We start from the raw sequence: 26732 nt of genomic DNA on the forward strand, positions 1-26732 counted from the left end.
ATGACATGTTTCAACGGTAGAATATTAAAATAGGCGGTACATTCAAGAAAGAACTTTGGAGCCAATACTACTAGTATTACTTAATATTAGACGTCATTTTTTGTACGTGCATATTTTGTTTAATTTTGCTCATTATTTACCAGTATCATTGACCCAAAAATTATAAACGCAAACCAAAGTTTCAAATTTCATATTCTGAATCTAGTTACCTATGTATACGTTTAGAATCATACTTTTTTCCTTTATTGAATAAACGTCCATCGTTTTATACCACATTCAAATGATACATGGTACACTCCTCAAAATGACACAACCTAGCTTTCCCTTCCTTGAAGTGGGTCCTTCCTACAAGAAAGCGAAAAAGACACCCCTTAAACAAAATGATACTTTCCATCCACAGCAATGTGATAACGTCATCCCTGTATGTTCTACATGGAAACAAGAAACCCCCCTTTCAGGAAATGGTCGGTGCCGGGTTTGAAGTATGGCAGATTCATGAGGTGAAGCCGCGGCTATGCCCGGCTGGAGGGCCCATGTAAATGAACCTATCAGACCAGCTGTGTAATAGTGAATACACAGCAGCGCTGCTGACAGCCAGCTAGCTTCATCATCCATCCCAGATGCAGCGATAGAGGACCGACCGGTCGTACCAAGACTGATCGTCCCCGGCCCACCGCCCGAGACACCATGTAATATACACCCCTCCATGCCGCCGTAAATTCTGACCGGGGCGTCAGCAGAAATCCCATTCCTTACAGGACAAGATACCTGGAAGGAGGATCTACACAGTGGGCTGGATCGATGGATGAGTAGGACTGGACAGGTGCCTGCCGCTGTAGACCACACGTCAGGGGGGACACACGTACGCCTGCCCTCCCGAAGCCCGCTGAGACATGTCTCCGATCACACCGATGGCCGGGCCCCGCTGCTTCTTCTACCTCCTCCTGCTCGTATGCACGCAGTATACACTCGCAGCCTTTCCTCAGAATGTCCCCATAGGTAGGTACAGACGACATGTTTGATTGTTATCTTTATAATCAGTTCCGTAAGGTGTTAATATTTGAGTGCCGAGGTGCACTGGCGCGGTACATGCAAATCTCAAGATGGCGCCCCATAAGATCTCCCACTCGCTGAATATACAATACTTTTCAAAAGCGGAAGCATTTCGGTGTTTCAAGTCTCTGATATTTTGTTGACTGATATTTTGCAAAGTGTATCAATCAGCATTTGGCTCTAAAATATAAAGGGCGAATTCGCAACGAACTGCTCATTTCAATCAACCTTGTTTAATTATCCCTTGATGTGAGTTCTTGAATGCCGGCAGTGTATCTCATATACATTTGGCACTCCTGCCTTGTCGCCGTGAAACTAACACCAAGACAGAGGAGTTTTCAATGTTTTCTGATGCTCTGTAATCAGATTGGATTGCCCTTTGGGGATTATGCAGTCCTAGTAATGGAAGTACTAATTGCATGCGCGTGTCACTTAATTTCTGCACCAGTGTTTGTCTTAGTGGCTGTCCTTGGTGCTGAAGTTACGGTGACTTAGGATACAAAAACACGTGCAATGTCATACAATTAAACATCGATGATTGGGCCATACATCATATTTTAGAAATACTTTTTTTATAAAAACGTACATTTACAACATCTGTTGAGGTTTGGCTGTAAGAATAGGAGTTTTTTCAATGCACACACTATACTGTGCAAGTCTCATGTAGAGCTTCATATGCTGTTGTTTATGAAATAGAAGTCTATGACTCCACAGTCACTGTCAATACTGGTAAAAATAGCATTTTTTAAGTGTTCAAATATGAAAAATGGTTATGATGGTGATTTGATATTTTGCAAAATAACTTTTTGCAAAAATAAGGTCCTCTTGCCCATTTTAACATCTATCTGTTTTTATTTTTCAGGAGCCATATTTTCTAAAGAGTCAAGAGAGGAGACAACCGCTTTCCGCAACAGACTGGATATGTTAAACAAGGCCAAGGATGCTTCCTTTAAGATCGTCAGTGACACAAAACTTGTCGACACGTCTAGCAGCTTTAACATGGTCAATGCAGGTAAGAACAGTCATAACACAATCACAGGAAGAAATAAAAAAGTAGTTCATCAACATTTTCTGTTGGAACTGATAAGCGTAAACCAAAACCACAGGCCCTTAATAATTACGTCAATATTAGTGTAATTCACTTTATGTTCATGGTAGCAAAATTTCACGGTCTGAGAAAAATCGACTTGCTCACAGAACTATATGATCACGGTGGCCATATGTACAGGAAAAAGAAAGTCCAGGAATTTTTTGTTAACTGTAATGATAAGTTCCCTGTACAGAAGTGACAGTGAAAACAGTTAAAAGTACTGTGAAACAATCAGGAATTACAATTGTATGCTGTATACGTACTTTGCAGATCACAGGGCTCTTCCCAATAGACCACATGCCTTCATTGCCTAAAGCCCTCATTAGATGTGGCAGAATGCCTTGATTACGTTTTATGTGGGATGTATTTATCAACCTTATGGAGGCTGTTGTTAAACACACTGCTTCAGGGTATCTTTGTAGCTAAGGCTAACATATTGAGTGATGACAATATGGATTAAATAGATAGCAAAGATATCAGAAGATGTGATAATGAAAACCACATTGTTCATAGTTATAGAGTTTAAGCTTGTTCCAACACAAGGAAAGAACTCACCATAAATTTTTCATTCAAATCACATTGTTCATATTTGTGATTGACAGTGAAGACAAATTTTACCTGATGGAGAAACTGCTCTTTACATGGCAGGGGTCTTTTATTGTGTGCGTCCTGTATCATACAAGTTTTGCTCTGCTGTATTATACATGCATAATTTCCCTGTATTCCCAACAACGTGGATTAAATAGATAGTGAAGATCTCATACAATGTGACAATGAAAACCACATTGTTCATACTTGTGATTGACACCAAAGACAGCAACTTTAACCTGATATAAAGCTTTTGGCAGGGGTCTTTTATTGTGTGCGTCCTGTAGCACACAAGTTTTGCTTTGCTGTATTATATATGCATAATTTCCCTGTATTCCCAGCAGAGGTTGTTATGTGAGTCCTCGTGGAGGCCTGTAAATATAGCAGTAATGGGATGGAGCTAGCTGATTAACCCTCCTCATAAATCACATGTGAGGGCACTTAAACTTGTTCAGCTGTAATCGCTGCTAAGATAAGGGGCACCCGTGCATAATGTATAAAGGTGCTGCCCTTAGAAACTCCACATCTCTGAATTAGCTACTCATCTGTCACTGTCAATACAGGCTTAACAGATTGGGCGGTGCTACATTGTTTCGCAAGGGCACCTCTGGAGGGGCTCAGTTCATTGGGCCTAGGGAAAAAAATGTTGTGTTTCCTGTTTCAGTCCTGAAAAAATGAGCATTTGTAGGTAGGGATTATCTTTTTTTTCTTTCTTTTTTTAGAAAAAAGTGTAGGGTTGCCAAGTTTTTCTAGGGTCAGATGGGAAACAGGAAATACAACATTTTTTTCCTAGGCTTTGTAGATCCCACAGTGTATCTGTATAGCCGGTGTAATAGCCCTTCGGCGTAACGTTAACACACCGTTGGGGATACAGGGGTTTTCATAGCCTCAGCTGATAGTCATGTTTGAGTAGTAACATATCAAAATGCCAAATAGCTTCGCCCACGCACAAGACTGACAGTTATCCCTATTTATGTTATCCCTCAGCTTATAAACCTGCATTTCTCCTCTGGTCTCTCAGTCACTGACGAAAGCTAGTGGATACTAGCTGAAACGTCTGACCGTTTCCAAAATCATATCCAGTTGCTTGAGTAACTGTTTTTTGGCATAGTTATCCCTGTTGTATCTCAATTTGTCCGACATGTCTGTGGATCTGTGTTAGGAACAGGAACCCTTTTAAGACAAGCCTGACAGTACAACACAAAGACATGCATTCGTTACACAATGTATATTGTCTAACCACTTGGTTTTGCACAGAATATGCTTTATACAGACACGGGTCTCAGCTAATGTTGCCTTATAATGGGAAAGGCTATATTATACATTCATTAAACAATCTATATTGTCTAACCACATGGTCTTGCACAGGATATGCTTAATACAGACATGCCTCTCAGCTAATATTGCCCTATAATGGGAAAGGCTATTCCACTGTACAAGGATAAACATTAACATGCACAGAAAATTAGAAAACAAACCGGAAAATCGATAGACCGGTACGTGGGAAATGGATGTTGACGTAATGTGTCCTGAATGTGCTGATGAATTGGCTGGGTGCTGGGCGGAATGATGACATTATCTGGTGGTGTGATGGATAACAAAGTAGGTCATGGTACGCTTTCCTGATGTCAGGATATCATGTAAGCAATCAGTGGACATGTCACAGGCGGTAGAAATGTGGACTGGACACAGCTGGGGCAGACAGAGGTAATTTCCTGTGTGTGGTCGTTGGACGTGTAGAGAGGTTGATGGATGTTTGGTTTGTTCTCATTCGGTTGCATAGAAATATCAGTGAATGAATATGGTTTACATCAAGTTAAGATGTTCCTGTATCTTCAATGTCCTCTGAGAATTATGAAATATGACAACATTGTGTCTCTGAGCTCTCAACAGCTTAAGGTTGGACGTGTAGAGAGGTTGATGGATGTTTGGTCTGTTCTCATTCGGTTGTATTGTAATATCAGAGAATGAATATGGTTCACATCAAGTTAAAATGGACCTGTATCTTCAATGTCCTCTAAAAAATGTAAAAGCAACAACATTGTTTCTGTCAGCTCTCAACAGCTAAGGCCTAGGAAAAAATATTGTAAATGTCTAAATGTCTTGAGATTGCAAATGTCTAAAAAAAGAAAAAGAAAAGAAAATCCCTACCTACCGACCCTAATTTTTTCAGGACTGATACAGGAAACACAATATTTTAAATCCTAGGCCTTAAGGTGCATCGGTCATGTTTTTCTTGCTGTCTGAGTTATAGCTTATAATTTAAACAACTTGATCTGCCTAATGTAGCAGGTCACAGTTGGTGGCCACTTGGGGATATGGTCAACTGAACAATGTTGCGACAACTTGCAAAACTACTGTCCTTAGTTTCAACAGTTTCAACAGTTTATTAATAAAAATCAGCCTTGCAGTCTGTACAAAAATATGCTGAATAACACTGATTTTTTTACAGTTGTGTAACAAATACAAATACAAATTAACATTACAATACGTATACAGACACACAAACAAAAACATTATAAAAGCCACACATGGGCACTAAAGTAAAGACCAGAGAGTCCTTAGAGTCTGTCTATGAAAGCAAATAAATAAAACGCTTAACAAGTATACACACAGCTTACCATGTTTGATACAATGACATATTGAATGCCCAGGCAGATACAGAATGTAATAAATCTCTCAGCAGCGGTCCATTTTTAATCAGTCATGAGTAAATGATCATGTACGCCGTGTCTATGTTTATTATTCCAGCAATATGTAAGGTTGAAATGACCTCCAATTCAAGGGTGGAGTAAAGAATAATATAGACCCCCATTGACGTAAACAGTTCAGACAGCCTGTTTATAGCTTGCTGCTTAAGCTATTTATCATGATCAAACATAGGAGAGTCATGCAGGGCTTGAAATTCATTTTTGGGAATAGGTGCACTCAGGTGCACCCCACCTAAAAAATTGGTTGCACAAAAATTTGTTTGGGTGCACCATATAAAATCTTACTACAGTCCTCTTCTAAGATTGAATCTGAAATGGGAGCTAACTTTAAAATATTAAACAAGTACTACAGCAAAGATTTTATCATTTTTCTAACACTCAGATGCCAAGCATATCCTGTATACTATTATACATTTAATGTACAAAAATGCCTACAAAAATATTTGGGTGCGAAAAAAATTGGGTACACAGCTCCAAATTTGGGTGCACTAAGGTGCACATGCACCCAGTATTTTGAGCCCTGGCCATGTGTATGGTGGCGAATGTATTCATTATTAGAAAGTCGACGACCCCCATGAATTTTCAATTCATGACGTTTCATTTGGCTCTACGGGGAAGCTGCATTAAGTGCCTATCTGCCAGCACCATATGGTCGCTGACGCTCGTTGGGTGTCGGAAATTATCTTTCCATCATAATTGCCTGTCAGAGTCCCCGGAGCTACGTGTGAATATCACTGACATCATCAAATGGCACGTTGGTTCCACTATGCAAATGAGCAATAATTTTTCACGCGCAGCTATCATTTAAGGAATGTTACTGTCACTATGAGGATTTGCAAATAAACTACACACGGAATACGGATATGCATGATTGAAAGGAGTGTAATGTCTAATAAAACATCTGTTCCTGCTGGATTGTTTGCTTATATACATGTATGGCCATGTTGATTTGATTATATGGATGACATCCTCTGGGAACCCCAAAACTGATGCGCGCGTGCGAATAAAAAAAAAGTTTTGCAAAAAAAAAAGTTGCTTTCACTATGAAATCTACGTGGTCATGAAGGTTGAACAAATGCACGATTTACAGTATGGTTGAAAACTTTTTTTTTGTTGGAAACGGCCGAAAATTCATGCGCGCGGATGTCATCCATATAATCAAATCAACATGACCTATATTAGAACCTGATCACATTTGTTGTATACAAGTTGTGGTATGACAGTGATGTCATAGAATTTGGAATTCAAAGTAGGCTGTGAAAACCACCCACAATTGTCTAATACAAGCCTTTTTGCGTAACAAGACAGCTATATTTTGTACCTTTAAGTTTATACACGTCTATACAATTGTACATGGAATCCCTTAGTTTTGGATCATACAACAAATGTGGCCAGCCATTAGATATTCCAAACATAATTTGTCACTCTTGAAAGTGTTGTATATCGGTCCATGTCTTCACACTCAAGACAATATTATGATATTATACTAGGAACTACCATCATGGCTCAAGTTCCAATGTGCATATAAGCGTGCAGTGCGTAGTTGTAATGTGGACTCAAACTAAATTACTCACACAAGAACAAGAATAGAAAGAGACACCGTTGTTATTTGAAAGTTACAGAAAGCAATAAAACGTACATTACACGAGATGTCAACAATAGGAATATTACTTACAGTCCGTCTTGCTATTATATATAATAATATTGCCTGAAGCAAATACATGCAGATAGGCTCATTACATCCTGACATAAACTTAAAACGTATATATTTTCCCTACTGATGATATTTCAAACGAGTCATTGCGGTTGCTGTGTCTCACATTTATATATGGAGATGATATGTCAAGATCACAGAGTACAGTCAGCTTTGTTCTTGTTAGCCTGGGGGCAAGTTCCATGTTCAGAGAAGCAAAATGAGAAAAGACATAACTCTCATGAGGTGCAGACTATGCATGTAACCAGCGGGCTGTTGCTCTGATATTTGAACTTGATGATGTACGGTTGAATTCGTATCTGATAGTTTCCGGTACTCTAGGCATTATCATTTCCATCTGTATAGTACGCTTTGTATAGTCATATGTCATTGAAAAGTCAATGCCCTCATAACTGTTGCATAAAGATTATATGTAAGCCATGCAGTGGACACGTTTGAATTCGTATCTGATGGTTCTTGGTACTCTATGCATTACCATTTCCATCTGTACAGCACGCTGTTATAGTCATATGTCATTGCAAAGTCAATGCCCTCATAACTGTTGCATTGGGCCTGTCGGAAGATATTGTTAAACCATGCAGTGACTCTATACATTACCATTCCCATCTTTACAGTACACTGTTGTAGTCATATGTTATTGCAAAGTCAATGCCCTCATAACTGTTGCATTGGGCCCATCAGACTGAAGATAGTGTTAAGCCGTACAGTGGACATGAAGCTCAGTTGTGCAGTGTTATCGCTTTATCTTGTAGGATAATGACCTTGCTTCATATGCAGTGGCTTAACAAGCTAGACAACATCACCAGACAGCTAAATATGTATAAAGCTCCAGATATATGCATTGATTTATTCCCGTCCATTAATGTACATTACCAGCTTGACCTTATAGTCAAGAACAGGTGGCATTTAGAAGCCATCTGGCGACTATTATCTCAATCATGGAGCATTTATCAGCTATATTATACTTTCTACTTGACTGTACATTATGTGAAGATGAACGCCAAGAGCTATTCGATACTTTACAATTAGACAAGATATGTAAGAAAATGTCAAAGCAGGACACGTTTAAACACTTGATGTCATGCAAGAACGAATGTATAGCAGACAAACTATGTAATTGTGTTTCCAGATGTTTCAAAAAGAGAGAAGAAAGGGCAACTAACAGTAAATGATAGGTAGTATATATAATATACATAGTATTGTTGTATTGTTGTAATGTATAGATTCCTAGCGCTTAGCATTAGAGTACAGCATTCCAGTATGCAATACTCATGTTTTGCATACTGCATATCCTCTTGTGCATTTAGCCCATCTGGGCAAGAACATGCGATAAAATCATTATACACTTATACTACACAATATTCTGACCGGTGAATATGACAAACTAGAAGTCATCTAAGAAGCTATATTTGAAATTCTTGATTCAACACACCTGCTGAGCTTTGGCACATTAATTGAAAGTGTGTGGATGGCGTTCAGCACCAAGGACAGGTACTATATTTCTGCATGTATGAGTATGTGTGTGTTTGCGCGTGCATAGGCATATTTAACTTTAACGTTTCAGAGTGAATAAATGTGTTTCTGAACTTATCCTTTGAAGGAAAATGCTGCTGTACAGTTATGTCTGGTAGGATGGTATTTTTGGGTCCCCAAAGCATGTTTTGTTTTGCTCTTCCCCAGTTTGCTCGCAAATCAAGAGAGGCAGTGGCGGCGTGTACGCTATATTCGGCATGTACGACATGCCTGCACTGGACGCAATACAGGCCTACTCCAGGAACCTACAGGTGAAGTTTTGGCTAGCTTGTATAATGTAATATTGTTACTAATTACTTAAATGTTATTGATTGATGCTAAATGTGCATTCTACTCTTCAAAACCTGGCAAATGATAATTCGGTAATTCGATAATGATATATTTTTTATGTAATATTGTTTAATGAGGTTATTGATTGACGTTGAATGTACAAAAGTTACTTTAATGACGCTTATTGTATTATCATTATTATTAGATGGCAAATGTTAGTAAAACAATGTTGTTTTTTTCAAAGTAGTTAGAAGTGCATGTAGTAGTTAAAATGTTTGTATTTTGCAATGTATGTAAGAGGACTCCACGAAGAGTAGTGGTTGTATTGTCACTAATTGGAGGTTCCTTAATTAAACAAACCTACAGGTGACCTCTGACCTGGTTAATGACCAGACTGTCTCTGACCATGGTGACTGGTGTTCACTGTTACATAATGTTGCAATTTTATATTAGGAGGGATTTAGACTCCTGTCACCATATATATATGTGAATGTGTTTGAGTAAGAATTAACAGAGCAGACCATATGCGAAGGTACACTTTAAGCATTTGCATAAAAATGCAAATGTTACCTTTCTAGTATTCTATCATGAAAGTTCATCTGTGTTGGTAGTTACATGTTTAAAGTTAAAACTTTTGGTCCAACACAAAAAATTCTCTCACCTAGAGCTTTTGACCAGTCACTCTGGTCTTCCTCACACGTCAAAGAAGCCACGTGACAAGCTTCACCGGCCAGGGTCAGTCTACTGAGGAAGACCAGAGTGACTGGTCGAAAGCTCTAGGTGAGAGAATTTTTTGTGTTGGACCAATAGTTTTAACTTTCTAGTATTCTATATATATTTAGTGCATTCCATAACCTACAGGTGAGCTTCATCACTCCCAGCTACCCGCCGGCCTACGACAAACGGTCCGACTTTGTCGTCTACATGAGACCCAACCTGGCCCGTCCTGTGGTGGACCTCATCAACAAAGTCTACAAGTGGGACTCCTTCACCTATATATATGACGATGACGAAGGTAAGACGTCTGCTCACTGCAGTTTTCCCCAAACACATTCTGTATTGGTATAGCCGGTATATAAAACGCAGCCCTTTGGCATAACACACCAGCTTTTGTATCTGTATAGTCGGTATAACCGCCCTTCGGTGTAACACACCAGCTTCTGTATCTGTATAGCCGGTATAACCGCCCTTCGGCGTAACACACCAGCTTCTGTATCTGTATAGCCAGTATAACCGCCCTTCGGCATAACACACCAGCTTCTGTATCTGTATAGCCGGTATAACCACCCTTCTGCATAACACACCAGCTTCTGTATTTGTATAGCTGGTATAACCACCCTCGGCGTAATACACCAGCTTTGCAGGCACGCGGCGCAGTGGCAGCTAGCTATATTACACCAAACAACTTGTTACACTCAACATTTAATTACAGGAGTAACAAATTGAATGTTTGTAGCTTTCTAGTGATGATGCCTCAACTGTGCTTAGTGGTAATGAGTTCCACTCTACGATATCATAGTTCTTGGAAAATACTTAAAGTTTTTGAACACATTAAAGAAGATTGATCTGTTTGGATGTCTTCGCAATCAACAATGTATGCTAGAAGAATATTCAATTCCACATATCGTCAGGCCAAGAAGATATCCCTGTAGGCTTGATAGTGTGGGTGTAACTGTAATCTATTACCTGCATGACCTGTTGTATCAAGGCGTCAGGCAGTCTGACTGCTGCTCCTGTAATTGCTTTGCTCGTATTTCAGACTTAATCTTTTAGGGTCTCCAAATATGTCATTCAGAAGGCTAAAGGTAGTGTTTTCTCACTAATGAGGCATGATTCCGTAATTAGAAGTCACCGATGATAACGTTAAAACTTGATCATTTTTAGAGACGAAATTGAGTTTGAACCCGTGTTACTGGCTCATTTGCACATTTGTAATCAGTCTGAAATGTAAAAAGTTCACGAGAACAGTTACAGTTGACTGGAAATCATAATACAGATAACGGAAAAAACAGTTGTGACTCCCAGGTTCCTTTTCCACCTTACGTTCGAATCTCAACTATTTGTCTAAGGGTGGTCACATTCAACCATTTTGATGTGGTCACAGAATTTGCAAACAAGATGTGACAAACACAGCAGCCAAAGGTAAATTAAAATATATCATTTTTCCCTCACAAGACAACTGAATTTTGTGCTCTGAACGGCAATCTCAGAAAATGCCCTCAGCTTACAATTGCCGCACCCTAACATGATTTATTCCTGATGGACCACCAAATGTGAAACATTGTAAAGTTCCATTCAACAATTAGAGCATCTCCTTGCAAAGGTGACTACAAGGTCAGAGAGAACGTTTCTCATCAGCAATCCTCCATTTTGCTGATCTCCCCATGAAGAACAAAAGGTCAATCACAAACGCCCGCCGGAGGCTGGGGTGATCGCAAAAACGATGAGGTGCACAAATGCAGTACTGACACATCGTATATGAAACAGCAGATGGCCTAACCTCTTCCTGTGGGGTCATGTCTTGAAATGATACGTGATTGGAATTATACTATTGGATCCTGCTCTTTTTATAATAGGCGTACAAAAGTTTTTCATGATATCTGTACTACATTAGCTATTTTACTCATGTTCTATTCAGACACTCCTATAAAATAAATCGCCTCTTGTAGGCAACTTCAGCAACCAGATATAGTTTTGGAAAAAGATGTTTCAGGTAGCATTCACATAACCTTTCATCAGTTTATTTATGGAACACTATCAGCAGTACCAGTGTACTTTTCTTTGTACTGAAGCACCATCAGCAGTACCAATGCATTTTCCATGGTACTGAAACACCATCCAACACTTCTTTCTTGCTTTGAATAAATCTCACTGTGACACTGGTGAGATCTCAAGATCAACAAGTTTATATCTGCAAACTATTAATTATTTGCACATTGTACAGGTCTGGCAACATTGGAACAAGTCATGGATCTGGTTCAAATGAAGGACACGGAGGTAATCGCACGGAAGTTGGGTGGTGCGGACAACGCCAACGCAACCATCACCACCATCGACGGCGAGGGGGAGAGGAGAGTCATCATCGATCTGGACAGGAGGACCACAGAAGTCTTCATGAAAAAGGTGTGTTACAGTATAACATAGCACTTTGACAGAACGTACTGTACCTGCGCAAAACCTGTAATGTACTGTGAAAAGCAATTTGGCAGAACGTCTCATATAAGGTCAAATTCCCGTATATAAAGTCTGTAGTTCCCAAATGTTCTGTTGGAAAAAATATTGTCTGCAACACGCAAAATTCTGATGCAATATTGACCAAAAATCCAACAAAAACCGTGAAAAATGGGGGTTTTGCACAGGCACAGTGCGTTCTGCAGACATGCTGTCTAACATCAGGATGTATGTCTGACTGAGTAGTCTCCAAGCAGATCCTAGGGAGGCAATAAGACGGCATCAAATTGGCCAGGCAGTATCCATTGGCCAGAGAGGGTCCAGTCCAATATGCCACCCAAGGTGGTGGGAGTAGCAACAAAAAAAGGGTAATGAACCTCTGCTTGGAGAGTAGTATGTCAGTATGTGACAGTTGCGTTGAAAAAAGACATTTTGATTTTTGGAATGATCCTGGCTATCAAAATTATCAACAGTACTTATATTATGCATTTTCCATGGTACCGAAACACTATCAGCAGTACTAATGCATTTTCCATGGTACTGAAACACTATCAGCAACACCAATGCACTTTCCATGGTACTGAAACACCATCAGCAGTACCATTGCACTTTCCATGGTACTGAAACACCATCAGCAACACCAATGCACTTTCCATGGTACTGAAACACCATCAACAGTACCAGTGTACTTTCCATGGTACTGAAACACCATCAGCAGTACCATTGCACTTTCCATGGTACTGAAACACCATCAGCAACACCAATGCACTTTCCATGGTACTGAAACACCATCAACAGTACCAGTGTACTTTCCATGGTACTGAAACACCATCAGCAGTACTAGTTCATTTTTCTTTCTACTGCAAACCATCAACAGTACCAATGCATTTTCCATGGTACTGAAACACCATCCAACACTCATTTCTTGCTTTGAACCAATGTGCTAACAACCAGTGATCTGTTAATATGCCATTATGGGAACAATCATGAATACTGTCTTTGCATGTAGGTAGCTAATGCCATCAAAAAACTCAATGTTTTTCTCTTAACATTGTATATTTCCAGATAAAGGAACGGAACATGTGGACATCTTACTACCACTATATCTTTATGAACCTGGTACGTAGTACTTATTTTCATGTATTGCCATGGATGTCAAATTATTTAGGACAAGGATTTAGCTTTTTATAACCTGCTATAATTTAATGTATTCTTGTTGGTGCCATCTTGATTTCATATCTTTGCAACGTAACCAATGATTGTCTTGCAGTTATCATGAAAGTTCATCTGTGTTGGTAATAACATTAGTAAAATGTTAAACTTTATTCCAACACATAATTACACAGAGATCGAATCCTCAACGACCACTGTCGCCTTCATCAGAATAATTAATGACCAATCACTTCAAAACGTAATCTCGCGAGAGTTACAGTTACATACATGTGATCTTATTCACATGAGACTTTATGGATACTTGACATAAGCAATTGATCAAAAGTGCCAGGGACGTTGAAAATTTGATCTCTGTGTAACTCTTGTGTTGGAATGAAGTTCAACATTTTACTATAATTGCCTTGCAGGATTTCCATCTGTTGAACAAAGCAAACCTGACGTACGGGCAAGCCAAAGTCACCAGCTTCCAGATTGTTGACCCGCTGAGAGGTGACGGCAAAGACTTCCAGAAGATCGGCAAGAACATCGGGGTGAGACGCCATGGTCAACCTTAGCCTGTGTTAGACAATCCCTCACTGATAGGGACTGATTTTTATCTAATAATATTTATTTATTGAAAAAAGCAACAAGACATTACACTGTCTCTCAAGGCAGCAAAGCTGATATTAGAGAGTCAACATATAAGGACAAAACACATATAGCACATAATTTCAAGTACAGTGTGAAATACGAGAACAATCATAAAGACTTAACCTATATCATTCTAATTAAGTACATATATATATACATATTAAAAATAACGGAATATTAAAAATAACAGACTGATTTTATTCTATTCCAACATTTATTCCAAGACATGGCGACGTCACACTCAAGTTTTTTCAGCTTATTCTCATGAACGGACAAGAGACATGCTCATTTTTCACCTGAGTAAAGTGAGGAAATTCGTGTTTCACCTGAGTAAAGTGAGGAAATGCGTGTTAAGTGCCTTAAACAAGAGCACAAGATTAGTGGTACGCCAGGATTTGAAATTGGGAGCTATTGATTCTGAGTCAAGCACTTTGTAGTTACACAGCAGGATCCCACTAATTGGACTGCTTGGTCCTCCTGAGAGCTTGTGGCCATACACTTCTAACGCGAGATAAACATTTTTTTCCCCAAAACTACTTTTAAGAGCTCTGGGATCTTTATCACAATAAAAATCAGTCCTATATGAGCCAAGAATTCTTTTGGCAATGCAAATTAGTCCTAAATAGTATACTCCTAAATAGATGATGTACATGTAGCTGTTTCTTAATATACTGATCATAGAACATTGTTATTTTTTTTTTTCAGTTCAAAGCAGCTTTAAGTTATGATGCTGTTGGGATCATCTCTTATCAGTCCCATATGAGCCAAAAATTCTTTGTCACTATCGAATTCAGTCCTAAGTAGTATACACCTAAATAGATGGTGTACATGTAGTTGTTTCTTACCGGTAACATACTGACCATAACACATTCATTTGTTATTGTTTTTTCAGTTCAAAGCAGCTTTAAGTTATGATGCTGTTGGGATCATCTCTCATCAGTCCCATATGAGCCAAGAATTCTTTGTCACTATCAAATTTAGTCCTAAATAGTATACTCCTAAATATATGGTGAATATGTAGCTGTTTCTTAATATACTGATCATAGAACATTGTTATTTTTTTTTCAGTTCAAAGCAGCTTTAAGTTATGATGCTGTTGGGATCATCTCTCATCAGTCCTATATGAGCCAAGAATTCTTTGTCACTATCAAATTTAGTCCTAAATAGTATACTCCTAAATATATGGTGTACATGTAGCTGTTTCTTGATATACTGACCATAGCACATCGGTATGATTATTTTTTTTGCAGTTCAAAGCAGCTCTAAGTTACGATGCTGCTGGGATCATCTCGAGCGCCTTTAACAGTCTGAAGCAGGACAGAACTGACATCAACCTGTCGGACGACACTTCTCCCGCGTGTGAGAAAGGAGACAACATCTGGAGGTTTGGGGATAGAATCAGAAGCAGTCTGCAGAAGGTGATCCACATGCACATAGCAACAAAGTTTCATTGTCTTCTCTTCATTTTGCTCTTTCCCATCTGGTTTGTGTAGAGTACATTAGAGTATAGACCTCAGTGATGATGAAACCAAACATATCTGTACTTTCTTTACCCATCAATTTTAGAATTACATGTACATGTTTGTCTTCTAGCTTCTAAACTAAAAGAATGTTTTATGATAATGAATAGTCAGGACAAATTTAAAATGGACAGTCAATTACATGTGAAAGAATTTCAAAGCACATTTCAATCAGTCAAGTTCAGGCAATAGCAACTGTAGGAGTTACACACACTATTATAATTGCAATATTAATGCTTTTCGTTCAAGGTGTTGATCATTTTGTGTGATCAAAGCTTATCTGTGTTGGTAGTCACTTGATTAAAGTTATAACTTTAGATCCAATACAATAAAGTTCTCTCACCTTGGAGCTTTTGACCAGTCACTCTGGTCTTCCTCAGTAGACTGACCCAGTGAGGCTTGTCACGTGGCTTCTTTGAAGTGTGCCGACAACACTGGGTCAAAGGTATCTGGTAGACGATGTTGTCCCCCATTGCGGTTGAGTGACATTTTGTGTGATGTCTTCACGTTGTTTGATGCTTGATTGTTGCAGGTTAAGACCATGGGAGTGACCGGCTGGATCCAGTTTGACCGGTTTGGTCAGCGTGAGAACTACACGGTGCACAGTCTGGAGCTACAGCGCCGCCTCATGGTCCCGGTACGTGGTTAGGGCTGTATTTTATCTAAAACACTGCCCTTTGCATAGGATAACCAGATATCTAGTAATAATTAGCCTCTACCAGGCTTCGGGAGGCGGCTGGAAGAATAGAAATTGTCCAAATAGAGAGAGATAACATGCCGGGGGAGTTTGTCCGCTAGAGAGTACAGTTTTGGGTGCTGCAAGCTGGAACACTTTTTTCTAGATCTCATATGACTTACTTTAAGACTTTCCCTTGTGACTTTCTCCTGTGGGTCCCAGTGGGTAATCTCTGTAATGTACTAGTATTGAAGAACAGATTGAGGTGGGAAATTTTCATTGTTAGTGTCTGTATCTCTATCGGTATAGCCGGTATAACCGCCCTTCGGCGTAACACACTAGCTTATCTACAGAAGTTTCAGCACCGAGGACAGTGCCAAGGCCAATTTGTCTCAGGCAATTACTGTGTCAAAGATGATTGTTTTATTTTGTAGGCATATTTGATGAATCACTCTGGTCTATATTGGTTAGTTTTATGACATCAGGTAGATATGACTGTAGCTGTGGCTATATGATATTGATTAATATCAAAGGTACCACAAGTAAATTTCATATATTCTTTTTCTATTGTAGAGAAAGATGTACTATCTAAAAACTTTTCCACACATTGCCCATTATACAGCACAAGGCCTTCTAATGCCCTAACTTGCATCTGTCTTTATTAGGTTTGGAGATGGAGGAATTCCAAACTGACGAAGGTGGAAGTAAACATACCGAGGCCGTCGACCAAACCTCCTGCTCTGGGAGACAGAGTCTTACGTGTCACGACCATCTTTGTGAGTCATTCTTACCACATTGTCTGTCAAATAATCCAGTAATAATGTAGGGTAATTTCAATGAAACATTAACAGCTTTACAACCAGACAGGATTGCTAGCTATTCCGTAGTGTTAGTGTTCAGTACCAGGGACAGGAGTGGACTTTGGGAGGACAACTTGTAAAGGCGTTGATACACCTGTTTTGTCCTCCCTTCCACTTGTTTTTGCATGTGGTAAATTCAAATAAAGAAATAAAGAAGAAATAAAGAAATAGAGTGCTAGCTATCTTGTAGTGTTAGCACGGTATCTGTTACTTTTAGTATTCTTTGTTACCAGCTTCAAATGCTCTACTACTACTACTACAACTACTTACTGTTACCATTCGAGGGAGAGCCACATTTTGATACTTATTTTTTTACCAAACAGGAATCGCCGTACTTGATGAACAAAAGTGACGAGGAAATTGCCAAATGCCCGCCTGGCCGATCCACCTGTCAATATGAGGGGTATGCTGTAGACATGCTGGAAAAAATCGCAGCTATTGTCAACTTCACTTACAAAATCCACATCGTCGCAGATGGAAAGTACGGTTCAGAAAATGAAACAACTGGCAAGTGGAATGGGATGGTTGGCGAGCTGATTGAAGGGGTAAGACATTTGTGACATTCTGTTTTTGCATTTTACAGGGGGATTTCATGGGGGGATCCCGACAATGTTCAACGCTGAATTCGGAAACCTCTCGATTAATTCCAAGTGGCTACAATGCATTACAAAGAATTAAAACGGTGAATACGCTCTACATTGAATTTGAGTGGTCCGTCGACGCTCTACATAGAATTAAAATGGCCCATTACACTCTACAGAATAGGGCATGTGGGCCCCCTTTTAGGACCTCTGTAGTCATAGTTGCACACATTACTTAGTGGGAAATATCTGGAAATAACTCTTACAATGATCACTAGACAAAAATTGCTTTAAGTTGAAAATTGTTTGTGCGTCTTCTTTATCCTGATTTCTTGAGACGTTTTTTTGTCGTCCTGTAGAAAGCGGATCTCGCCATTGCTCCGCTGACCATCACCTTGGTTCGAGAACGTGTGATCGACTTCTCCAAACCGTACATGAGCACAGGCATCAGCATCATGATCAAGAAGCCACAAAAATCCAAGCCTGGGGTCTTTTCCTTTCTAGATCCGCTGGCGTACGAAATCTGGATGTGTATTTTGTTTGCCTACATAGGCGTTAGCGTAGTTCTATTCCTCGTGAGTCGATTCAGTCCATATGAGTGGCACCCTGCCGAATCGTGCGGGGTTGGGTCTGCGGAAGAGGAGCAGACCAACGATTTCGGCATATGGAACAGCCTGTGGTTCTCACTGGGCGCCTTCATGCAGCAAGGCTGCGATATCTCGCCAAGGTTGGTGTTCTCATTTTGAACACCAGAGATCTCCAGGACACTTAGACAATAGACAGAATAGACCAAATTTTCTCCATCATTCCCCTGGCCCATAATCATTCATGTACATTTGTAATTTTCATTTCTGACGGTGGCTTGAACTCAGTGACTGCCTGGCCAAGTCCTACTAGCCGCCATCTTACCTGAACTAAATTCATGATTTCAACATATACTGAACCCCAGCTGGTATAGAGCTGTTCTGTTTTGTCTGTAATATTAAAAAAAAGTGTCCTGAAAATCTCTCATGTTCCTCTTTAAGCTCTTAATGAGGTTTATCAATATTCGTGTTTAAAACAACTTGAAGATTTCATCTTTCCAAGCTTTCAAATTTTTCCCCAAAACAATGGAATACAAAATGATGACGCATCTATAATATATTCCGACTTACACATTTATTTCAGATCAATTTCCGGAAGGATAGTGGGAGGAGTTTGGTGGTTTTTCACCCTGATCATAATCTCCTCCTACACCGCCAACCTGGCCGCGTTCCTGACGGTGGAACGTATGGTCACCCCCATCGAGTCTGCTGATGACCTCGCCAAACAGACTGAGATCCGATATGGGACAGTGAAGGCTGGATCGACGGAGGCGTTTTTCAAGGTAGGTGTCTTTAATGATAGTAATGATAATAACTGTTATTGACTGTAAATTAGCAGTAGACAAACTCTAAACTACAATTGACCAAATCAGCGTATGTCTCTGCACAGTTCAATCCATCTTCGTTGGTCTCTTGCTAAGTCAGATATATCAGTGCGTGAGACTCATGCTTTGAGTATCATTATTGCTTGTTCTTATTTTGTTGAAGTTTGAGGTTGTTTTACTGTTATGTCTGTTATGTCTGTGGCGTCGGGTGGTGTAGTGGTTAGAGCAATAGACTGTGAACCGGGAGACCTGGGTTCGATTCCGAGTCGCACCCGGGACATGTCTGAACATGCGCCCCGACGTTGTGCCCTTGGGAAAGGCACTTTACACGAATTTCCCCACTCCACCCAGGTGTGAATGGGTACCTAACTTCGGTTGGGGAAAGTCATATTGAGGTCACCTTGTGGTGCCGAATGGCAGCCGCACAGACCCTTGCGACAGTTCCACAAATAATTGTGGAACAAATATGTGTATCATTTGTATTATTTGAATGTTGTAATTGTTGTGATTTGTATTGATTATTATGTGATACCCTGCATCAATTCAGCCGTATAAAGGCTCAGCGACTGCACGGGTACTGTTTGGACAATGAAAAACCATTAAAAAAAAAAACTGTGTGTCACAGCTACTATAATCCCGAGTTTGTCTTGACTAGCAGAACTGTGTGGTTCATCATCATCGGTCGGCTGCTGCGCAGGCGACTGCAAGGTCCCTCCACTGCCCCTTGTCGCTAGCAAGGTTGGCGATCTGCTTCTCAGTTAGCTGGTTGTGCTCATCTCCCAGTAGTTGCTGGACATACTTGAAGTAGGAGGTAGGCTGTCGGCCTCGCCTGCGTCTGCCATGAGAGGGCACGTAGAGGGCGTACAGTGGTTAAACCATGGATTAAGTGCATAGAAAAACTGTGTGGCAAATGAGTAGTCTCATCAGGGTGGTAAGTTTTTGAGTAAGGCCATACCAATTTAATTTGTTGGTTCTCGGATTTTTTCAGAAAAAATATGAAGCGACAGGGCAAAAAAATAAAAAAATAAAAACAGGTCTAGGCATCCAATTATAGCCCAAAATGCTACAATAGGAGCCTTGAAGTCAACATAAAGGGCTGTGTTAATATTTAAACAATAAATTTTGAACTTTTTATCAAACCACTGCATTGATTGATGGAAAAACTGTAACAACTAGGAGGAAGGAATGGCCTTTCCTTAACTTTCCTCAGCATTTTTAGCTGATTCAGAACCAGATTTTTTTTTTTTTTTTGCAAATTGGAAAAAAATGAAGAGGCGAATCCGAGAACCAACAAATTAAATTGGTGTGGCCTAAAGTAACCAAGTGTTTTATTCACAGCCAACTGTCACCTGATTCCTCAGGGCAATTCTGACTGGTTCACATCGCACTGCAGCACAGGTTTCACTGCTATAGATGAGGAAGGTGACAGACGGCCACCAAAACGTTGGATGTGAATAAAACACTTGGTTGTATATTAAAAGGAGTCTCTTTACTCAGTCTGCAATGCAAATACTACTTGTTACAGTCTTCGACCATTCCCGTATACCAAAAGATGTGGAACTTCATGAGTAAGGCAGAACCGAGCCCGCTGATGGACAGTAACACCAAGGGGATCACGCATGTGCGTGAGTCCAAGGGAAAGTACGCCTTTCTGCTCGAGTCGGCGATGAACGACTACATCGCACAGCGCAAGCCTTGTGACACCATCAAGGCTGGATCGAACCTGGACTCCAAGGGTTATGGCATCGGCATGCCTAAAGAGTCACCATACAGGTAATTTATTTATTTTTTGTGTATTTTATTGAAATTGCAACAATACAATACACGCGGAAGAGACTAGAGGTTAAGCTGTTGCTGGTGTTGTGTTCCACACATAGAAATGGATACTGGACAGCCAATACTCATTTTCACTTTAGTCAAGTGGGGAAAGCCGTGTAAAGTACCTTTCCCAAGGGCACAAAACCGGTGGCATGTCAGGACTCGAACCCAGACCTCTTGATTCGGAGTCGTTCACGCTGCCATTGCTCCACACGACCCCAGGTAATTTAGTGTTAGGCTATTGTATTTATTACCTCTGCCGGTATGGAAGTATTGTATTTTTTTGGGAGGGGGGATGTCTGTGGGCTTGTGTGTATGCTTGTCCAGACAGAGTAGGTTGATACACATGATTGGGGAAGATTGACAGGCAGAATGAAAAGAGGTCAAAACATCAACCACAGGAAAACCCAACATACGTTCCGGAAGTCTGACACATGTGATTCACAATGTTTTAGTTCTTGTTAGGTTCTAGCATATATTATAACTTTTTATATATTTTCTTTGCCAAACGAAACGTAGCCTTAGATTGACTTTGCTTCATTCTACCTAATCAATTGTAACCTTGTGTAATCTCTTGTCATTGGGATGTTGAAAAATAATGTTAAAATCTTACATTCTATAGAGTTGTGTACACTTATTTACTTACTTAGTTTGAGCCAATTCAGAAAGTCCTCCTCCACAGCACTTGGTCTTCCATGGCCCTTCGCAATTCGTTGGTATCATGTTGTGTAACATAGCATACGATTTCTAAACTATTTGCTCTCCTTCAGTAAGATAATTCTTTCAATCAGTGACTATTAAATCCTAAGGTACATACCTCCGAATTTTCGACGACTAGTCAGTTCGTCTTGGTCACGGAATAATCCTAGTCTCGCAAGATAACGCGAGACTAGGACGAGACTTGCGTGGATCTTCTGCCCCCCTCTGCCTCCTTGCGAGACTAGGATTATTCCGTGACCAAGACGAACTGACTAGTCGTCGAAAATTCGGAGGTATGTACCTTAGGATTTAATAGTCACTGATTGAAAGAATTATCTTACTGAACTTGTACTATACGTGACTGATGAATCTCTTCAACGATATTTGCTCTCCACTTTATCAGACACAAGATAACCCTTGCCGTACTGAAGTTAAGGGAGGACGGCGTACTGCAAAATCTGGAGAATACGTGGTGGTACGACAAAGGGCAGTGCGGCCCCGTGGAAAGCACAAAGAAAGTACGTCATCGCCAAAAGTAGTTACTCAAGCAACTGGATATGATTTTGAAAACGTCAGACGTTTCAGCTAGTATCCACTAGCTTTCGTCAGTGACTGAGAGACCAGAGAGGAAATGCAGGTTTATAAGCACAACCTATTGATTGATAAAGTGAAGACAAAATTTTTTTTTTTGGAAGTCGAAAAAGGAACAAAAGTCAGCTGGAACGTCTGACGTTTTCAAAATCATATCCAGTTGCTTGAGTGACTGTTTCTTGACCTTTGACTTATATATAAACAATTTAAGGTTATACCCATACTGGGATTGTTATACCCATACTTGGAAACAATCATGTGGCTTGTTCTATATTGATGTTGTTCTAGGAAAGAAGCTTTCAGCGTGGAACTTCCTCCTAAGAGGTGGTGTATGGAGGAAGAAAGGGTGATTTGCTTCAGTGGAATTGGCAAAATTTGTCCTTGCTGAGGAAATTCGAAGTGGAGGCACTAGCAAATGAAATTCTACAGAGATAACAGAACAATGTGCCTCTTGGGGTGCATCAGCATACATTTCCCCATATAATGTTCACCAAAATGATGCCTAAAAATGATAAACGCAACCCATTAACATTGTGCTGTAATGTAGTTAAAATGAGTCATTTGTGGATGGATAATTGCCTTGCAATTTTGCAGCTCTTCATTTTTCATTTGCCAATTATATCAGAACAAAATTGCACAAATCAGCCTCATATCATATTTTGGCTTTATGAAATGTAATACCACTTCATTACTCTTGTTGTTAATGACTGACTCTTCCGCACACAAACATACCTGTCCTTGGTGCTGAACACCATCCACACACACAGGCACCTGTCCTTGGTGCTGAACACCATCCACACACAGGCACCTGTCCTTGGTGCTGAACACCATCCACACACACACAGGCAACCACAGCTGTCCTTGGTGCTGAACACCATCCACACACAGGCAAACACATCGTTCTGTCCTTGGTGCTGAACAGATGTTTGTGGTTGGAATGTTTACATGTTCCTAATGTAGTTTTATGTCTGGCCTCCCTGTAATCTAGTCTTTTTACTTGTGTAGTTGCTGAGATTTTATCTGATGTGTACTCATGTTCCACAAGCAAAGGGTTCAACGAAGGGCTCTTCCCTATCTTACAGGGGGAGACAAGTGCTCTCAGTCTCAGCAACGTGGCCGGTGTTTTCTACATTCTGGTGGGAGGTCTGGGCCTGGCCATGATGGCGGCCCTGTTGGAGTTCTGCTACAAGTCCAAAGTAGAAGCCAACAAATCAAAGGTTACACATTTTACCGGCACATTGTATTCTGCAAATCTGCCCTGCTTACTGTTTGGTCTTCTTACTTAACGTTGACATATTTCTGAACGGTTATCTCATGACTAATTTAAGCATTCTCCTGTGCATAACAGTCTCTCGGCAAATAGATGCCTTGCTTTAGCTCTGCTAATTTGAGTTCACATTTCCTTTTTGGTAGAGTGACCACTAACCAACTGTCAGCCAATTAGAAAATTGTCTAAATGTCTGATTGCCATTTGTTCCAAGAGAGTGCACTGAAAGGATGGGTTGTATTCAAACGTTTCACGGATGGCTCCTGCTATTTTTTACCGAGGAAATCATGACAAACGATGTCACGGCACCACATCCAAACCCAGATTACCCTTCTAATGCCACAATCGCAGCCATTCATCTGGTCAAGACGATGATAAAACAACTGTATCTTTGCACCATGCCTGCTCTAAATGTATACTACCTTGAGTATGCATATGGGCAACTAAGGCGGTGGAAATGACTGGTATAATGGCAGAATGGCATTACAACCAGTGTCAGAAATAGCTGCTGGCTATTTATAGACGAAGATTGGTAGTTTGTAGGATTGACCCAATTTTGCGGTAATCGATTGTCAAAGTACATGATGATTCATGGCTGTTAAAGATGCGGCTTATTTAGGCTCAAAGAGACTGTTTCCCATTTTGTTTGTCAAAGTCGTTTATTCATCCTCTTTTTCACGCACCATCTTGCTTTGCGCGTTTTAGTGGCTCTTCTTGTATCAAAAAAATTATAACAAGTTGGTTATGAATCCCATCTGGGATGTTCCAAATAGGACCCATTTTGGTTAGAGCGTCGTTTATTCCAAAGTGCGCTCTACACAATCATGCACGTAAACACAGGTTATGCTGAAGACCTGTTTGGGATATCCCAAATGGAACTAGAGCCCTATTTGGGATGATGACCTGTTATGCTGAAGTCACATTTCCAAACCGGGGCCCGGCCGGTGGTTTGTATGAACGAAAACTTAACAATTCATGTCAAGAATATACAGAAATAGTAGCCATGATTATCATTAAAAACTTTTCTGTGTTTTGTTGTCTTTTATATCGTAATTTTTGTTCCCAAAAGCTTCCTGGCCGGGCCCTTGTATGAATTGTGTCCTAAGACCATTACAGGGTACAGCAACTCTCATATCCTGCACATCTCACTTAAATGTCTGCGTCTGTCTTCTCCAAGGTAAAAGCCCGGATGTCGGTCAAAGGTGAGAACGGACGAGTTCCCTCTCCGACTGACCCGTTCCCGAAGTCCATGTCGTCTGTGCCCATCACCAGGCCCAGCGGTGTGAGTCTGTACGAAATGACCTACACTTAGACAGGCAACGGGAACATCATCAACATCACAGACATCACGGAAGGACAGTGTTGATAGAGTGGCTAAAAAAAGGAAACTTTTGCAGGATACAACAAATGTAATTTGTAAGCTATACGAGGAGAGGTGAAGGCTTTGAATGACGATCAGTCACGTACTAGGCAACACTTAGATAGAAGTTAACATCCGCAGCTTAAGATTGTGTTACCAACAGACCGTAGAGGAGATTTCCACGTCTACTGCAGCCCGAAGATAGGCTTTAATCCATGGCACGGCTATTAGGATGATTCTTACTACATAAGCAAGTGTTGTGACCAAAACTTGATTAGTCAACGTAGCATCCTTTAGTACTAGACGTGTCAGTGACCAGTAGGTAAAATGAGACTAGCACTCAAAAAACGTGTAAGAGAGCAACATGCTTGGCGTTAACAACATGCTTGGCATCTAAGTCAAGACGTCAATGTGTGTGATTTCGTACATGTTGTTTGGATTTCAATTAAGAACCCTGTAATAATGTTCAATTCAAAAATAATCATCTATGAGCACGTTGCATGCTGACAATATATACTGTATATCAACTGGTGTAGAAATGTGGCATCGTTATGTGTTCAGTTCTGCATGTGTTCTCGCAATGTCAATGTATACATACTCCAGAAACACAAGAACAAGGAATCAGAGATTCTAGACTCCCGGGAAATGAAGCATGCAATTCGCGGCCTCCTGAATTCCCCCATCTCCAAACTAATTTCTGCTGCCCAAAAGCTCTAGTAAAGCAATATATAGCTGCTTGCTGTAAGGCGAATTCATGATAGCCCTTGTACAGTGTACGCGTATGTATGGTATCACAAATTATAGTCAACTTGACGTGAGTGTTCAGATGTAATAACTTTGCACTCGAAATTGTTAGAAACCAAGAGTTAATAATGTGAAACGCCTGACTTTACCAAATTCTCACAATCCAATGGTCAGAAGTGTTCATGTTGTATCTATATTCAAAAATTGTCTTAGATGTTTGATATATAAATATATATATATAAATTATATATATATATAGCTAAATAAGGACTGTTTTGTGAGTCGTGAATTATGGGGTCACCATGTGTATATTATATCTTTGTTTGACCTATCTATTTTAATAAATGGAAGAGTAACTCAATGCCCTACGCGAATGTATTATCCTCATTGTCAGGCGATGTCGTGTTTGTAACCATCCTACGCAGTATAAAATGCACTGCACGCAAGTCAGAAAAGGAGACAGCCATCTACAAGATTTAAGGCTTTTCAGAATAATTTCTTTTTACTTTCGGTTAATCGATGTATCCGATGTTAAAACGTTGATTTTATAATGTGAAGAATCTGATTTGATTAGCATGAAGGAAACATTAGTGGAAAATAGGTATCGATTTGTGATTATACTTCAGAAATATGGATTTGTCGATGTCACCGTAATTATAGATGTATGTTATTTTTCTTTTATCAATTCGGATTCCAGACATGTCAGATTTAACAGTAAGTCTGCAGGTCCTGAAATTCCCGGAAAGCTGCCCAGTTTTCAACACACACACAGGTCTAGGATTTAATCCGTATCACCGGCAGATGGGGAACAATGCGTGAAGTACAGTAAAACAGCAACCAGCCGTGTCGAAAAGAAAATAGGCTTTATTCTAAGCTCCCGCCTGTCGCCCACTCCATTGTGCATCCTCATATACAGTCTCGCTGTGATGTGTCGGTTCCAGTACAGCGCACCATGGGTGACGTGATTCATCAGAACCCCACAGGCAATCGTACTGCCTGTGTAAGCAGATTCAATGGCTGCATCATTCAATCTATCATCCCTGCTACTTTCCCTCTACTTAATAGGATTACGGCGGCGACGAGTAGATGGAATGAAATCCAGCTAACTGCAGCTCCTTTGACGCGAAGAATGAAAGTGTTATGTCTTTCACTTGTCTTGAAAAATTGAGCAAAGATTATGAAATTCTGTGTTCAGCAGCTCGCTGATGTAACACTCTGCTAGAGGCGCGGACGCGATGCCACACCCAAATAACGTACGTCCGACCGGCCTTGTCC

At 40.2% G+C, this 26732-nt stretch overlaps 1 protein-coding gene across 1 annotated transcript; it reads left to right on the plus strand.

The window, feature by feature from the left end:
- The first annotated feature begins 477 nt into the window (after positions 1-477).
- Positions 478-25654, plus strand: LOC109470728 (glutamate receptor 4-like). Its single transcript, XM_019769793.1, has 17 exons — positions 478-999; positions 1916-2065; positions 8837-8940; positions 9821-9974; positions 11904-12082; positions 13196-13249; positions 13711-13833; positions 15184-15351; positions 15986-16090; positions 16795-16905; positions 17313-17534; positions 17930-18297; positions 18738-18936; positions 20504-20751; positions 21899-22013; positions 23169-23303; positions 24531-25654. Exons 1-17 carry the CDS (start codon positions 894-896, stop codon positions 24663-24665), a joined length of 2676 nt encoding a protein of 891 aa, XP_019625352.1. The 5' UTR covers positions 478-893; the 3' UTR covers positions 24666-25654.
- Positions 25655-26732: the final 1078 nt, after the last annotated feature.

This window comes from Branchiostoma belcheri, unplaced genomic scaffold (genome assembly GCF_001625305.1).
Source record: "Branchiostoma belcheri isolate BF01 breed outbred unplaced genomic scaffold, Haploidv18h27 scaffold23, whole genome shotgun sequence".
Taxonomy (NCBI): domain Eukaryota; kingdom Metazoa; phylum Chordata; class Leptocardii; order Amphioxiformes; family Branchiostomatidae; genus Branchiostoma; species Branchiostoma belcheri.

Bases quoted from the DNA above. Each gene is read 5' to 3' on its own strand.
- LOC109470728 (XM_019769793.1), top strand. From the start codon at position 894: ATGTCTCCGATCACACCGATGGCCGGGCCCCGCTGCTTCTTCTACCTC. The intron at 9,975-11,903 runs GTAAGACGTCTG...CACATTGTACAG, and splicing joins TATATATGACGATGACGAAG to GTCTGGCAACATTGGAACAA. The intron at 13,250-13,710 runs GTACGTAGTACT...ATTGCCTTGCAG, and splicing joins ACTATATCTTTATGAACCTG to GATTTCCATCTGTTGAACAA.